General features: G+C 53.6%; 4 protein-coding genes across 4 annotated transcripts; 2 read left to right on the forward strand and 2 right to left on the reverse strand.

The window, feature by feature from the left end:
• Positions 1 to 1482: 1482 nt before the first annotated feature.
• STEHIDRAFT_60287 (UPF0172-domain-containing protein) lies at positions 1483 to 2363 on the forward strand (the record flags this gene model as incomplete). The annotated part of the gene is made up of 4 exons (XM_007305680.1): positions 1483 to 1686; positions 1813 to 1959; positions 2034 to 2081; positions 2145 to 2363. The coding sequence occupies 4 exons, from the start codon at positions 1483 to 1485 to the stop codon at positions 2361 to 2363; spliced, it is 618 nt and encodes a 205-aa protein (XP_007305742.1).
• A 584-nt stretch (positions 2364 to 2947) lies between these two features.
• On the reverse strand, positions 2948 to 6124 carry STEHIDRAFT_169798 (uncharacterized protein; the record flags this gene model as incomplete). The annotated part of the gene is made up of 6 exons (XM_007306022.1): positions 2948 to 3264; positions 3338 to 4771; positions 4825 to 5109; positions 5161 to 5561; positions 5607 to 5988; positions 6040 to 6124. The coding sequence occupies 6 exons, from the start codon at positions 6122 to 6124 to the stop codon at positions 3044 to 3046; spliced, it is 2808 nt and encodes a 935-aa protein (XP_007306084.1). The 3' UTR covers positions 2948 to 3043.
• A 956-nt stretch (positions 6125 to 7080) lies between these two features.
• On the forward strand, positions 7081 to 8492 carry STEHIDRAFT_60224 (uncharacterized protein; the record flags this gene model as incomplete). The annotated part of the gene is made up of 4 exons (XM_007305677.1): positions 7081 to 7526; positions 7591 to 7753; positions 7812 to 8033; positions 8103 to 8492. 4 exons carry the CDS (start codon positions 7081 to 7083, stop codon positions 8490 to 8492), a joined length of 1221 nt encoding a protein of 406 aa, XP_007305739.1.
• A 275-nt stretch (positions 8493 to 8767) lies between these two features.
• STEHIDRAFT_140442 (uncharacterized protein) lies at positions 8768 to 13018 on the reverse strand. Its single transcript, XM_007306023.1, has 8 exons — positions 12609 to 13018; positions 12259 to 12556; positions 11566 to 12206; positions 11079 to 11493; positions 10208 to 10999; positions 9727 to 10128; positions 9361 to 9662; positions 8768 to 9280 (listed from the first exon to the last, which is right to left on the reverse strand). Exons 1-8 carry the CDS (start codon positions 12975 to 12977, stop codon positions 8897 to 8899), a joined length of 3603 nt encoding a protein of 1200 aa, XP_007306085.1. The 5' UTR covers positions 12978 to 13018; the 3' UTR covers positions 8768 to 8896.
• Between the last annotated feature and the right edge of the window lie 283 nt (positions 13019 to 13301).

The raw sequence follows: 13301 nt of genomic DNA on the forward strand, positions 1-13301 counted from the left end.
ACGGCCGGTTATGGACAATTTATTTTCTTTTCTTTCGTATGTCTCGCCACACTCGCCACACTCATTTCCTTTTCCTTTTCACTTTCCTTTTCCCTTTTCCTTTTCCCCACCCATTTATCGTCCCCTTACGAAGCACCCATGACATCACGACCCTCATGACACACCTACGATATCCCGACGATGACTCTTATGATTACGCGTCCCCCACGGACTCCCGGACTCCTGGTATGCGTCACCCCTAGCTTACGCATCCCTTTCCTTTTCCATCCGTTACCTTCTCTCCTCTACGATGCGGCTCCCCTTCACTCTCCTTCATACTCGACGCGCGGCCCTTCGTCATCCCCATCCGTTCATTCTTACGAACTATGACTCGATACGCATACGCGTCCCCCACTTACGCGTTCCCTTCGTCATGGCTTACGCGTCCCTCTCAGCTTGGGTATATAGGTAGAGTAGTCTGCATGTACATACCCCAGCTTCGAGATCGTCAACTCCTGGACGAACAACTCAGAACAGAGGCTCATCCTCTTCACCCTCACGTCTTCACGTCGCTGCTAGCGTAGTTAGCTAGTCCTTCGATCTCGCGCTGGGCAACCTTCCAGGTGAATCTTAAGGTAACCAGGCCCGACGTTTACGGAAGCCACTGCCTCGGAGCTCTCGATCGTCCCCGTCGGTACGCTAGTGTGTTGAGCTAGCGCGCGGACACCCCACTCGCTCTTTGAGAGAACCCCACGTTGCCAGGGAGGCTTACCCAGGATTGGGCGTCATCTCGTCCGGCCGTGACACTTACCGTGGCAGTCTTGCACTCGACTTCCAGTTGTATGATAGGCTTCGAAAGATTTCCTCGCATCATTGTATTTAAATACATCATATAGGTTCATAGCACTCTAAAGTCTCGTAGAATTCACATACATGAGGATAAAAGCTGTGAAAACAACTGAAAACGTCGTCACAGTGGACCGAATGACCCCGCGGTCAACGCTCAGCCACACGGGTTCGACGCGTCGTCCCGATTAGGCATTTTAGCGGAAATTAGCGGGGGGTGAGTTTCCTGGTGACCAGAAGGTGATAGTAGCGAACTACTCGGATGTGGAACTAAAGGGCGAGTTTCAGTCCAAGAGGAGCATGGCATAATGGTGTCGATATAGGCGCGACGAGATGGTATAAGAAGCAGACAGGATTGGAGCTAGTGGTCAGTAGCAAACCTGCTCGCTGTTCCCGTCGACGTCGCCGTTCAAAATCAGGAAGATGCCGAAGTCCCACGCCTCCCACAAGCACAGCAAGACGAAGATGCTCATCTCAACCGCTCAACCAGCCAGACCTACCCCATCCCCTCGTCGTCGAACTCATACTCCAGCCGTGACTGCCACCACTGCCGCCACAGACGCCACCCAGGGTACCGCTCAGCAGTTAGACAACGCAGGACCCTCTACATCTACACAAGTCCCAACCGGAATCGACCCGGAGTCGACTTCTAGCACCATGTCTTCAGGACCATCGTATGCCGTGTCTGATTTGGCTTACACCAAAATAATTCTTCACGCGCTCAAACACCCACATCAGCCCGTGAATGGTGTTCTCCTAGGATCACCGTCTTCGTCAGGTGTGGTAGAAATTGTGGACACGATCCCGTTGCTACATCATTGGACGAGCTTAAGCCCTATGATGGAAATTGGATTGGATTTGGTGAGTATATTCATACCCCTTTTTCACATTTGGACTTCCCTCTTTTACCGTCAACGCGTTCGGCGCGTTGGACGCGCGTCATGACGTACAAACACTGAGGACTGAGTGTTTTATTTGCGAAGGGAGGCTCGAAGCCATGCTGAAGGTCGCGCCCTGAAACTTGTCGGGTACTATCAAGCCACAGACCGCATCACGGAGGCCGTATTACAGCCTGTGGGGGAGAGGGTGGCGTCGAGTGTTAGGGATGGATTCGCTGACGCTGTGGCCATTGTGGTACGTGTTTGTTGGCTTGTGGCGCAGTGATGTCGGGAATGCTTGCTGAAAGCGTCGTGCTTTTGGTTGCGTAGGTTGATGGCGGGAAGCTGACTACTGAGGAGTCACCTCTGGTGGTATGTGTTTCTGGACCATGATACATATTTCTTCATCTGACATCGTGTCTTCCCGTTCGACCGTATCAGCCCTATTTACCCTCTTCATCTTCAACTCCTGCGTCCTGGCGTCCATCAACTTCCACCTTGGATTTCTCGTCAAATATCCTTCGTTTGTCCATGGCTCTGGCTCGCGCACCAGGACTCCTACAGGACAAGTTTGGAGATTTCGATGATCACTTGGAGGACGTGACGGTGGATTGGTTGAGGAATGGGGCCGTGGAGGATGAGTTGAAGAAATTGTCATGATTGACGCCGAATACGACGAAGAGGAGGTGGTGGTGGTGGCAGAGAGGTGGATAGGAGATGTGATCTCCCAGGTTCCACTTTGAATATTTCTTGGATGTGCAAACTGATGCCTCGCCGCGATACGTTGTATGGCGAGAATGTCTGTGTGCCCGTAGGGCCCGGGAGTTGAGACAGATCTCACCTCCCAGATGTACTCTGCTGTCACACTCCTGTATATCAGTCTTTTCTGATACATAGCCAAACGGATGCCTGCGCTGGCTTCTTATCCTACAAATTTGTTCCCAGTATAAACGATGAATGCTGCACTCAATCATCCTCGTCATCATTCACCACCTCCACTCCTGCTTCCGGTCACCTTCGAGCCCTTCTTCCTGTCTCTAGGGCCACGATCCACTGCGTCTTCTCTCCTCAAACCATCCAATAGCCAAGAAGGTAAGCTAGAATACTGTATGCATTTGGACCTATGCGATAGCGCGTATATGCAGGTAACACGGAGAAACGCCAAGTAAGCCAGCCTCAGACCTCGTCATGTCAAGTTTCAAGAAAAGGTAGCAGTATGTCCACAACCCTTGCAAATATTCGTTGTTCAAAGCAAGAGTACTGCTGGCGAAGACAGCATCCAAGAAAACGTCGAAACAAAGTATAGAGGATAAACTCGAGATCCCTTCCTTCCATCAAGCCTAAGCCTTGGGCTTCTGACTCTGCGCATGCATCCTTTTCAAAATCTGCTTCGCCAACCGCTCGTGGCCCTCCGCAACATTCGGAAACGTCTTCGGCAGCTCCATCTTCTCCTTGCCCATGACGGCCCAGAGTTTGTACTGCTTGCTCCCACCATCTGCCTTACCAGTATCTTCCGCACTGAAGAATTGAGGCTGCGCTTGGCTGTTCTTCGAGCAGTATTCTGTACCGAGGCATGTACTCTCGGTGAGCTAAAAAGATGCCAATAGAGCACGGGGAAAGGGAACTAGACGCACCAAGGAGAGCGGATCTGAATGACGAGGTCTTTGCCTGAGATGGTATAGGTGTGGCCGTCACCTTCGCGGGTGGAACTGTCGCTGAGGGCGCGCTAGTAGACACCGCTTGTGGCGCCGAGGGTTTCGTCGCAGTGGGCCGGTCTGCAGAAGATGTCCCTGGACGTACAGAGACCCTCGGCGCAGCGATCGTCCTCTGCTTAGGTCGAACTGCCCCTGGGACTGAGGGCGCGCTGGTAGACGCGACGGGCGGAGCCGAATTATTCTTTGCAGCCTCCTGGGTTACCGAATGTGTGGTATGAGGCACAGAAGCTTTCATAACAGGCCGTGGAGCGATGGGCTGTCTTACAACCGGAGGAGCACTAGGAGGGACGGCTTTAGACGTGGACACGACTGGAGTCATTGATTTTGAGGCAGGAACGGTATGAGTTAATGCTTTTGAAGCAGGCATCGATTTCGTCGATGGAGTAGAGGAAATGACAACAGGCTTCGAGGGAACTACACTCCGACGGGGACCATCGGGGAGGCGGGAAGAAGAGGTCCGCTGCTGCTGCTGCTGTTTTTCATTATAATGCTGCGAGTGGTCCCTCTTCTGCTCCCTCGTCGACGCAGTTTGATACATGTGCGGGGTAGATGCAGGGCCCTGTTTAGTCTCAGGCCCACGCTGGCCTTTCGAAGGCTGATGTGGACGCGGCGGAACAGAAGCATGTGGACCAGGCTCCCAAATACGCTCTGATCTTTCGTTTCGCGGTGGGTCTGCCTTGGGTGGCGGAGCACGAGTGTCTTCTTTCGAAGTCTGGACAGCAAGATGAGGAGGATGAGGCAGGTGTGCCGGAAGAGCGGGAGGGGGAGGGGGAGGCAAGCCACCATAGGGCTTAGGCACATAGGGAATAGTGTCGCCGTTCAAACCACCCGACGGTCCCGGACGAGAATCATATTGACCGAACCCAGGGCCACCGTGTGCGGGTCCCCAGTCAGGTCGTCGCGTATCTCTGTTCCAAGAACCAGACGCACGACTACCTGAGGGAGGACCGGCATGGTTGGGCCTGCTCCAAGCGCCTTTCCCGCCAACACGTCTGTCGTATTTCGACTTTTTAAAGTCACGGTGGTTTGTGGGCGAACGAGAGGAATGGCCGCGAGAATCTCCCTTTTGTCGCTTATTCTGCGCGGAATCATTGAAATCTCCGGGAGCCTTACGCTTCTTCCCGGTTACCTCGTTCGTACCACCGTCTGCATTACCCACTCTCGACGGCAATTGAACGACGTATCCGGGAGGCGGTGACTGGCCTCGGAAGCGTAGATACTCGATGGCGCCCTCTTGAAAAGCTGATATGGCGACGGCGATTTTGGCGTCGTTATTTTTTCTATATTCTGGCTGCACTGTCCATGAGCGATGTTCGTCTTCCGAGAGGCGGAGTGTTAAGGTGCATCCTATGGCTGAGGACACATAGTCAGAGGCTATATCAAGACAGGGGCTCGGAGAAATTTACCGTCCTGCTCTCTCGAGTATGAATACGGGTCGGGACATTTTTCGGGCCAGATCTTCATATATTCGGCGGTGAGAAGAGGTATGATAGATTGTGCGTCTTGTCTCATCTCAGGTGTGATCTTACTGCCGACTTCTTCGCCAAGTTGGCGAATGTGTTTCCCGACGCCTTGGGACATGGCGAGAAGACAAACGGCAGTTTTGGCGTCCACGCGTTTCGGAAAACCTGGGTCGACCATAAATGTCTTGCAATCATGAGGGCTCTCGACGCGGAGCACAGCACCATGCACTGTTGGATCGATTAGTCGATGGTTCAAGGGAATGCAATATAACTACGCACAGCCATATTTGGGTTCTATAGTCCAGATAAAATTCAATCGTAAGCGAGCACCTCTCGCAGCTTGCACGAGTCCGTGTAGCCAAGCCGGAGCGTTGATGTCCTGCACAGTCTTGCCTTCGATGGGTTCAGGGAAAGGTCGAGGTAAAGAATCGAAAAAGCCTTGGAGGGAGACAGCGGCAGATAATGATGTGGAGGCGTTTTGTTCTTCGTCCGGCTCGAGAAGCGGATTCGCGTCAGCCGGGCGTGTCTGACCATTCCCGTGCATGATGAACTCCAGGACACCCTGTTTGATCGCTTCTAGAGCACAGGCTATTTTGGCGTCTGCGTACTCGCCGTATTGGATAGGGGTCGAGAATACTTTCACCGAGTGAGGTGAAAGCTGGATGCGCAATGCGCAACCTCTTTCTGTGGAACATCATAAACGTCAGCATAAGAAGGACACCGACCGGAGAAATTCCAACTTGCTTCCTACAAGCTTCTGTTCCGAGAGCTCAACCCAATAAGGCTTCACGCGACCAGCACGCCATTCCTTAGCACAATCCTCTATCTGCTTCACTGCTACATGAGTCTCAGCATCTTGGCGGACTTCTCCCTCAAGAGAAGTCTCATGATCAAGAGTGCTCGGCGCATCCAGAGGGGCAAGAATGAGACCTCTCTTTATGCTGGCGTGGTCTGGAGCTCCTTCTCTGATAAAATCGAGAGCACCCAGGTCTATTGCCGCGGACGCTACAGCAGCTTTGGCTTCTGCCTTACGAGAGAATTCCGCGTTGCAAGTGTAAGAGCGGGAAGATCCATTTGGACGAGAGATGGTGAGGATACAAGCTTTTTCTGCAAAGAGGGTGAATATTAAGGGGCATTGAACACACAATGCCAACTCACTCGTTTGAGGGCCTTCTGCCAATATCTCGTATTTCAATGGATCCAGGTTTCCGAAGGTTTGTGAACAGACTTGATGTAGGACCATGAGCGGCGTCACAGTCGCCGCATTTCCTTCCTGTACTGTTGCTGAACTCGAAGACAGTGGCTCACGCGTCGGAATATTGGTAAATATGGAAGGATCGGGAAGAGGTGGGTCAACTGATGGAGAGTACAGAAAATGATCCAGTGCTAGCGTCCCCAATTTCATAAGATTCTCTGCAACAGACTCGAATGGCCTTCTGTGAGCTTGCGTCATCGCGTTAGCCACTGTAGATGGAACACTTTAGGTAGACACGAGAAAATCAAGGCTGGATGCGTATTTTGACAGAGCAAAAGTCCTCCCAGACTTGACTGCTCGAGAGTGATTGAGAATTCGGAAGAAGCAGTCAGTGTGATGATGAGCAGATGAAGGTGGAGGACAAGGAGGCAGGTGGCACCGTGGCAGCGCCACGGACCGATAGGACAATGAAACTCCGATTGTGGCATTTGAAATCCCGAAAACTTGATCCATAAACCGTTTGTCGCTTCTGGTTTCCCACTCCACGCTGTGGACTCAGCATTGCTACTGAGGTAGACAGTTCTCCGACGGTGAGTTACGCATCCTAATCGAATGCCAAAAATCGCTTCAGCTCAGGATCGTTGAGACATTCATCCGTTTACTAGCAGCAACTCGAAATATTTGTATTCCGGTGAGTCGAGCGGCGACTTCCATACTAGTGGTTGATGGCGAAGCCTTTGGCAAGCGACGCTTGTGGCTGAACAAGGATCTCCGATAGATATATTCCTTATAAATACTCTACTGAAGTCATTTTTACACTAGACCTCTAGCTGTCTCTATTCTATCAGGCGGTAATACAAAGTGTCAGTGGACCTCTACCACCCAATGTGCGTCTTTTTGGAGGCAGTATTTTCTGGATCACTTCTGCCTTGAAGCCAGTTCTGATGATAATTATCATACCAGTGTTGGCTCTGCCCATTGTTCGTGCAGGAACCCCAATTATGATGGCACATGCAATAACGTCTCGACTACCGGTCGAGATAGTGGACCACATCTTCTCTGAACTAGACACTGCCAGACACACAGAACTCTACCGTCTTCTGTTGGTTAACTCCCACTTCCACGCTCTATCTATCCGCCTTCTTTATCGCAACCTACGGCCGTGGACTCCTCCCAGAACTGTACGCCTGTTGCAGTCTCTGGTATTTTCTTATCTCCAGGATCGGCCCTCACGATGCCCGCCACCACATAACTTCGTGAAGAGTTTGCTTATCCATCTCGGCAATATAACGACACTGAAGGCCCTGACAACTTTGATCTATCGAGCCTTACGGACGCTGCCACAGCTCAAGTCATTAGTTCTTGACCTATCGGCAAAGGACAATGGATACGCTTGGGTCTTACCGCCGGACGTGCCTTTCCAATTGGAGACGTTCACGACCACGTTACAGTTTGTGTTCCTTTGTTCTTTCGCTCCGCGCGCAATCTAACGCTAGCTCACGGGTTCATATCAGCTTCGTGCCCGCCCTAGCAGACTTCCTGAATGGGCAGCCAACCATCCGACATCTCTCTCTGCGAGGGTGTCAAACTATTTTCCCCTTCAAGCTCGCCCCAGGTGCCCTCCCGCACCTATCGACCTGTCGCACTGTACATGCTAGCCCCGGTCTTCTCGTCGAGGTATTTAGGAAATCAAGTGCCGCCATTCGGTCCAGCACTCACCTTTTTTCCCACTCAGTTGACCAAAGGACGCCCACTCACAGGACTTTCGCTCTCGATATTCCCCGAAGATTACTGTTACTCATTCAAAGCTGTGACGCGTACCTCGGCGCCCATCAAACGTCTGACCGTGCTTATCCTGGGCTCCATACCGCCATCAGAGCTTTTCCTCAACATTGCAAAGTATATGCCCCTCCTTGAAGCCTTGCACGTCGTCTCGCCTTTCGGAATGGACAGTTCTGTACGAATTCCCGTTTCCTTGATGGTTTATTTACATACAGTCGCCCTCTAATCCATGGACCCTTTTCAGGATGCTCTTCAAGCCTCAGCCCCGAGTCTCGAGCACTTCAAAGCGCTCCGATATATCACTTACATGGCGTCGGGAGAATCGGAAAGTGGCCCAGATGAGGCCTCCTTGGCAGAGTGTTGGCATGAAGCATGCCCGACATTGCAGACCATCATCCTTCCTAAGGGACAGCTGTGGTTCCGAAGAGACGAGAAATGGGTGTGCTCTCTCGTTCCAAGCCCGTCACCAGAGGTAGACGATACGACGGAGAGGGAGGTTGCGGACGAAGACGAGCGTGAAGCCACCGGGGACTCGGGAGCAACGTCTTCAGAGTCGGATGACCAGGAAGAAGATACTGGAGAGCCACAACCAGAGTTCTATGATCATGTGGAGAGTTTTGAGCCTGTATTGTAGAAGGTAGGTCGATAATTCCGTGCATGTCCGAACTCTCTAGGTTGCTCCATTTGCTTACGGACCCATTGTCTACAGAGATATAGAAGTCGTTGTATCACACACAGTATACACCTATCACTCAACCTCCAAAGCGAAACCACCCATGCACTTCTTTTCGTCGAATCAGAAATAGCAGCAGACAGTAATACGATTCTCTTAACCTTTATACTCTGGACCTAATAGAGCGCTGCGTGTCGCCACGTCATTCCATATCGTTCTCTCCTGTATGCAAAGAGGTCTTTACGAACATTAAAATATTGATCGTTCAGTAATCAACGCGACATGAGGCGATGCTGTATAAGGGTATCTCAATAATTTGTTGCTGTAAGTTGAGCAGACTGTCCATCCCATCACCGACACCCTCATCACAAACACCACCCCACCGCAACACCCAAATCCCTCAACGGCCTCCCCTCAGCCAACCCCAACGCATAACTCAAACACTCCCTCTCCCTCTCCCTCATCCCCCTCAGCCCATTCGCCCTCCCCAAAAAGTACCACGCCTCCGCACAGTCCCAGCCCACTCCCTTCGTCAGGTCCGAAAGCAGCCCCGCCGCGAGGTCGATGTTGTCGCGTTTCGGGGCAGGGTGGGTGGTGTTGGGCTCGAAACCCGAGGGGGTGTAGAGCCCGAGGTAGACTTGACAGAGATGGATCGTGGCGGGGATGTGGTCGGGTGAGATGAAGAGGGCTTTTTGGAAGGCTTGAATGGCGCGTTGTGGGTGGTTGAGGGCCATGTGGTATAGGCCGAGCTAAAAACACATAATATGATATGTGGGTGAGACTCGAGCTGCGAGATGAACAGAGTTAGAGGAGAGATGTGGTGACGCACCTGGACCCATACTCCAGGATTTTCGTCGTCTCGAACTTCAGCTTCCTGGATCGCACCCCTCGCCTGTTCAATCTTCCCCGATCTCCGAAACGTCGCGGCACTCATCAACCACAAATCGCTCAACATCCTTCGCTCTCTCTTCGAACGTTCTCCGCGATCGCGCGGAGGCACAGATTGTGGCGGTGGCGGTGGCGGAGGAGATTCTGGCCTAGTGACGTCCTGCGTGGACGCGAACGGACTGAACTGCCGACGTGAGTGGATTGAAGAGGCTTGATACTGTTGGCTGAGCAACGACTGGAAGTCTAAGCTCGACGACAGATAGTCAGCATCGGCACCCGCGAATCTTAGGAAATGGGTTATACGCACTGGGCGTCGAATTCGGCCTCCTCAAATTCCCGCCCTTCTGCACCCCATGTCCGATCCTCTTGCTAATCGTCGTAATCCGCCTATGACTCTGATGCACCCCATTCTTCAACATCTTCTGCATCTTCTTCCCCGCGTTGCCCTTCTCCTTCGTCGTGTCCTTCGAACCTACACTTCCATCCAGTGACGGCCTGTCCGTCCCTATCGAAGGTCGCTCAGAGCCATCGACCGCTACGATTTGACCGTCCGCTTGTCCTGGTGAGGCGACGGTGATGGTAAGCGCGGGTCCAGGATACGTATCGCTTGTCTGGTGCGCCGTATCATGCTGATGATGTTCCGACCCCTCGGTCTGGATCTTAATATTAATATCCACAGACCGCCTCGTCGTATCGATCGAGGTTCGCTCTACAACACCAACCCGAATCAGTCTTCAATCTGAATGTAGTTTTTATCAGGATGAGAAGGGGAAATGAAATGAACGTACGGCTCTGCTGATGCTCCCTCACCATCCCCTTCCTCTCCGCAAACCACCCAAACACCTCCACCCACTTCTCCCCCGCGCCCTCCGCTCCCTCTCTCAGCTCCGCCAGCGCCAACTCCGTCATCCTTAACTGCACCGCCTGCTCGAACCGCTCCATCCTCGAAGGTGTCGGATGGCCTTTCAGGGGAGCTAGTAGCGAGCTCGCGCGGGGTATATCAGTTGCTTTGGGGTCTAGAAGGGGTATGGACGTGGCTGTGGGTTCGGGAGGTCGAGTTGGTTGATTCGTTGGAAGATGTGAGGTTGGAGTGGCGGTGGCGGTGGATTCCGCTTCACTGGGAGTGCTAGTCTCTCCCCCGTTCGTTTCGATCGTGCTCGACTCCGTGGCCGTGGTGTAAGTGGTAGTCCCATCTGCCTCCTCATTCCCATTCCCGTTCCCTAGCACATGTTCATTCACCGCAGCAGCAGCAACCCCCCCACCCCCACCCCCTCCTCCAAACACCTCTCCCTCCTCCCCAATCTGCGCCCCCACCTCCAACACCGTATTCGCCCCCCTCCAATCCTCCGCCATGACCAACAACAGACCCAATAAATGCCAGTACCGCATCTCCGTCGGTTCCGCCTCGACGGCCGCACGCGCGCATTCGATGGCCCGGTCGAGGTCGCGGTTGGGTATGGCTTGTGAAAGCGCGAGGGCGAGGTGGTAATAGCCCTGTGCTGTGGGATGAGTGGAAATTGAGGATTCGAAGAGGGTGAGTGCGTTTGTGAGGCGTTCGGGTCGAGTGAGGTGATCCTGCTCTATATGCAACCCCCGAAGTGCGAAAACATCAGCTACTGACGATCACCTCGATCCACGCGAAGATAAAGCAAAGCGAACCTTTGATCGCCATAACAGTCTCCCAGACGCCCTCCGCCAACATCACGCTCCCCCTCAACTCCCTCTCCCTCTCACCGTCACCGTCACCCTCCCTTAACCTCCCCTTCGCCTTACTAATCATCTTCCCCGCCTCCCTCACATCCTCGATCCCCCTCACATCCCGCCCCGACTCCTCCGCCAACGCAAGCCTACACAGCATCCTCGACCCGTCCACGAGCGTCATCACCCAGTTCTCATCTGTGTCAGCGTCTGCGACCGATTGTTCTCCTGCTTCGCGCGCTTTTTCGACGACGGTGGCGTATAGCCTCAGCGTCCGTTTCGCGAGTTCAGGGTCGCCCGCGGCAGCAAAGAGACGGGACATGTGTCGGAATATGCGATAGGAGTTGAATGTGAGGCGTGTGGCCCACCATAGGACCTTAATGGACGGACAGAACAGTCTCAGTAAGTAGGGTAGTGCGGCATAAACACGGAAAGAGGAAAGACGTACGTCGATGACCCAACCTGCATGTTCCCCCGCGGCGCCACTAGCTTCCCAAACCGCCACACAAAGATCGACAAACTCCTCTACCTTCACGTTCCGCGTCCCCGCCTTTGGGAACTGCGTACACGCAGTCAAGACGTCCCTATAATCCCTCACCACCCGACGTGCGATAGGCAACCACGCAACCGTCTCCTGCGAGCTCGTCGTCCTGACGGATGCGGCGGAGGAAGAAGATAACGGTGCAGAGCCCGGTAAACGGCTGCGGATGATGAGAGCGCGAAGATGTAACGTCGACACGGTCGAACGATGCTCAGAACGAAACGACGGTGGCCATCGGGCACTACAGCTCTGATATTGCGTGAATAATTGGAAGAGGATCTGTTCGTCGGGGGAACCGAGGGGACAGGAGTGTGAGGCGATGATGATGGCGCGCCAGAGGAGTCGTTCGACCCAGCGCCAGAGCTCGCGGTAGCGCGTGAAGGAGGGCACGTCGAGGCGGCCATGGCCGTGGCCTGAGGCGGGGTTGGATGGGTTGGAGGGGGATACGCGAGAGATGTCGGCTTCGAGGGCGGGGAGGAGTTGGGTGGCGGGAAGGTAGGTTTGGAGGATCGTTTGTGGCGAGGAGCCCGTTTTCTCGTAGGACATTCCTGCAGGGACAAATTAGATAGTGATGTCTACTGAGTGCGATTCATGGACTACCTTGCAGACAGACGGAGCGGAAAAGCTCGGTCATGGCCCATGCCTTTCCATCGTTGATGTCCGCAATCGTAGTCGTCGAGTCCGAGGTGACGAAGCTGCCGGTGAACGAGGCCGTGGAGCTGGTCGTGGTCGCAGTCACCGAAGGCGGCACCTGAAGCGTCGACGTCGTCCTGACAGATGAGGCCGGGTCCATTCGACTCTGGTAATCGGCCAAATCCCGCACCTGAAGAATATACTGGACACATTCTTCGGGCTGTCCGAGCGCGTACGCATAGTACGCTAGCGCAAGTTTCAACGACTGGGCATGAATGAATGGGTGCCTAACGCATAAAACACAGAGAAAGACGTACGTCCGACTTGGGCGAGCCTGCTTCCAGCTTCTTCAGCGTCTCGAAGCCAGCCCTGGCTTCGTCCCTCCTGCCCTCGTCCACGATGCACTCCTCGTCCAGCGCGAGTGGCCCACTCCGCCGTCGTGCCTCGCCGTCCAAGTCCGTGTCTGCCGTTCCTCCAGCAATCTGCAGCGCGAGTGCCTGCGTCTGAGACGCGATCTCGACGACCTCGGTGAAGCCATGGTTGTGTTTATTGAATTTACGGAAGAGTTCTGGCCAGGACGTGGGTGTGCCGTTGTACGCTTTAGCAGGTGCAGATGAACCCCATGCTCCGCTGGTCAAGGCCGACCTCAGCTGGGTCCAGTAGTGCTTGTCTTTTGTTTGTGTCATTGTTAGGACCTCTAAAACATAACCAGGGAAATGGGTGGAAGGGGATAGCAGACGGCGGTAATAGAAGTGGTGCTGATGTCGGCTTGCGCTATAATTCGCGGTAGCCCTTTCGGCTCCTTCCGACGTCACCTCTTCCTCCTCTTCCAACTGCCCGTGTGGCGTGCAGTGGTTGCTTCGAGCACGCTATTTAAAATATTCATCGCCAATTTTCTACGTTGTCCGTAGGAGCCTATAGACTATACCCAGACAAGTGTGTGTCTGTTCTACGCCCATCATCGAAGTCATCATCCAAATGCTCACCTTACACGGACCGAAAGGTACTGT

Source organism: Stereum hirsutum (genome assembly GCF_000264905.1).
Source record: "Stereum hirsutum FP-91666 SS1 unplaced genomic scaffold STEHIscaffold_10, whole genome shotgun sequence".
In the NCBI taxonomy this organism is placed as follows: Eukaryota; Fungi; Basidiomycota; class Agaricomycetes; order Russulales; family Stereaceae; genus Stereum; species Stereum hirsutum.

Coding starts and splice junctions, on each gene's coding strand:
- STEHIDRAFT_140442 (XM_007306023.1), bottom strand. CDS start 12,977: ATGACACAAACAAAAGACAAGCACTACTGGACCCAGCTGAGGTCGGCC. Junction 12,557..12,608: donor CAGGCTCGCCCAAGTCGGAC/GTACGTCTTTCT, acceptor ATTCATGCCCAG/TCGTTGAAACTTGCGCTAGC. Junction 10,129..10,207: donor GAGGGAGCATCAGCAGAGCC/GTACGTTCATTT, acceptor TTGGTGTTGTAG/AGCGAACCTCGATCGATACG.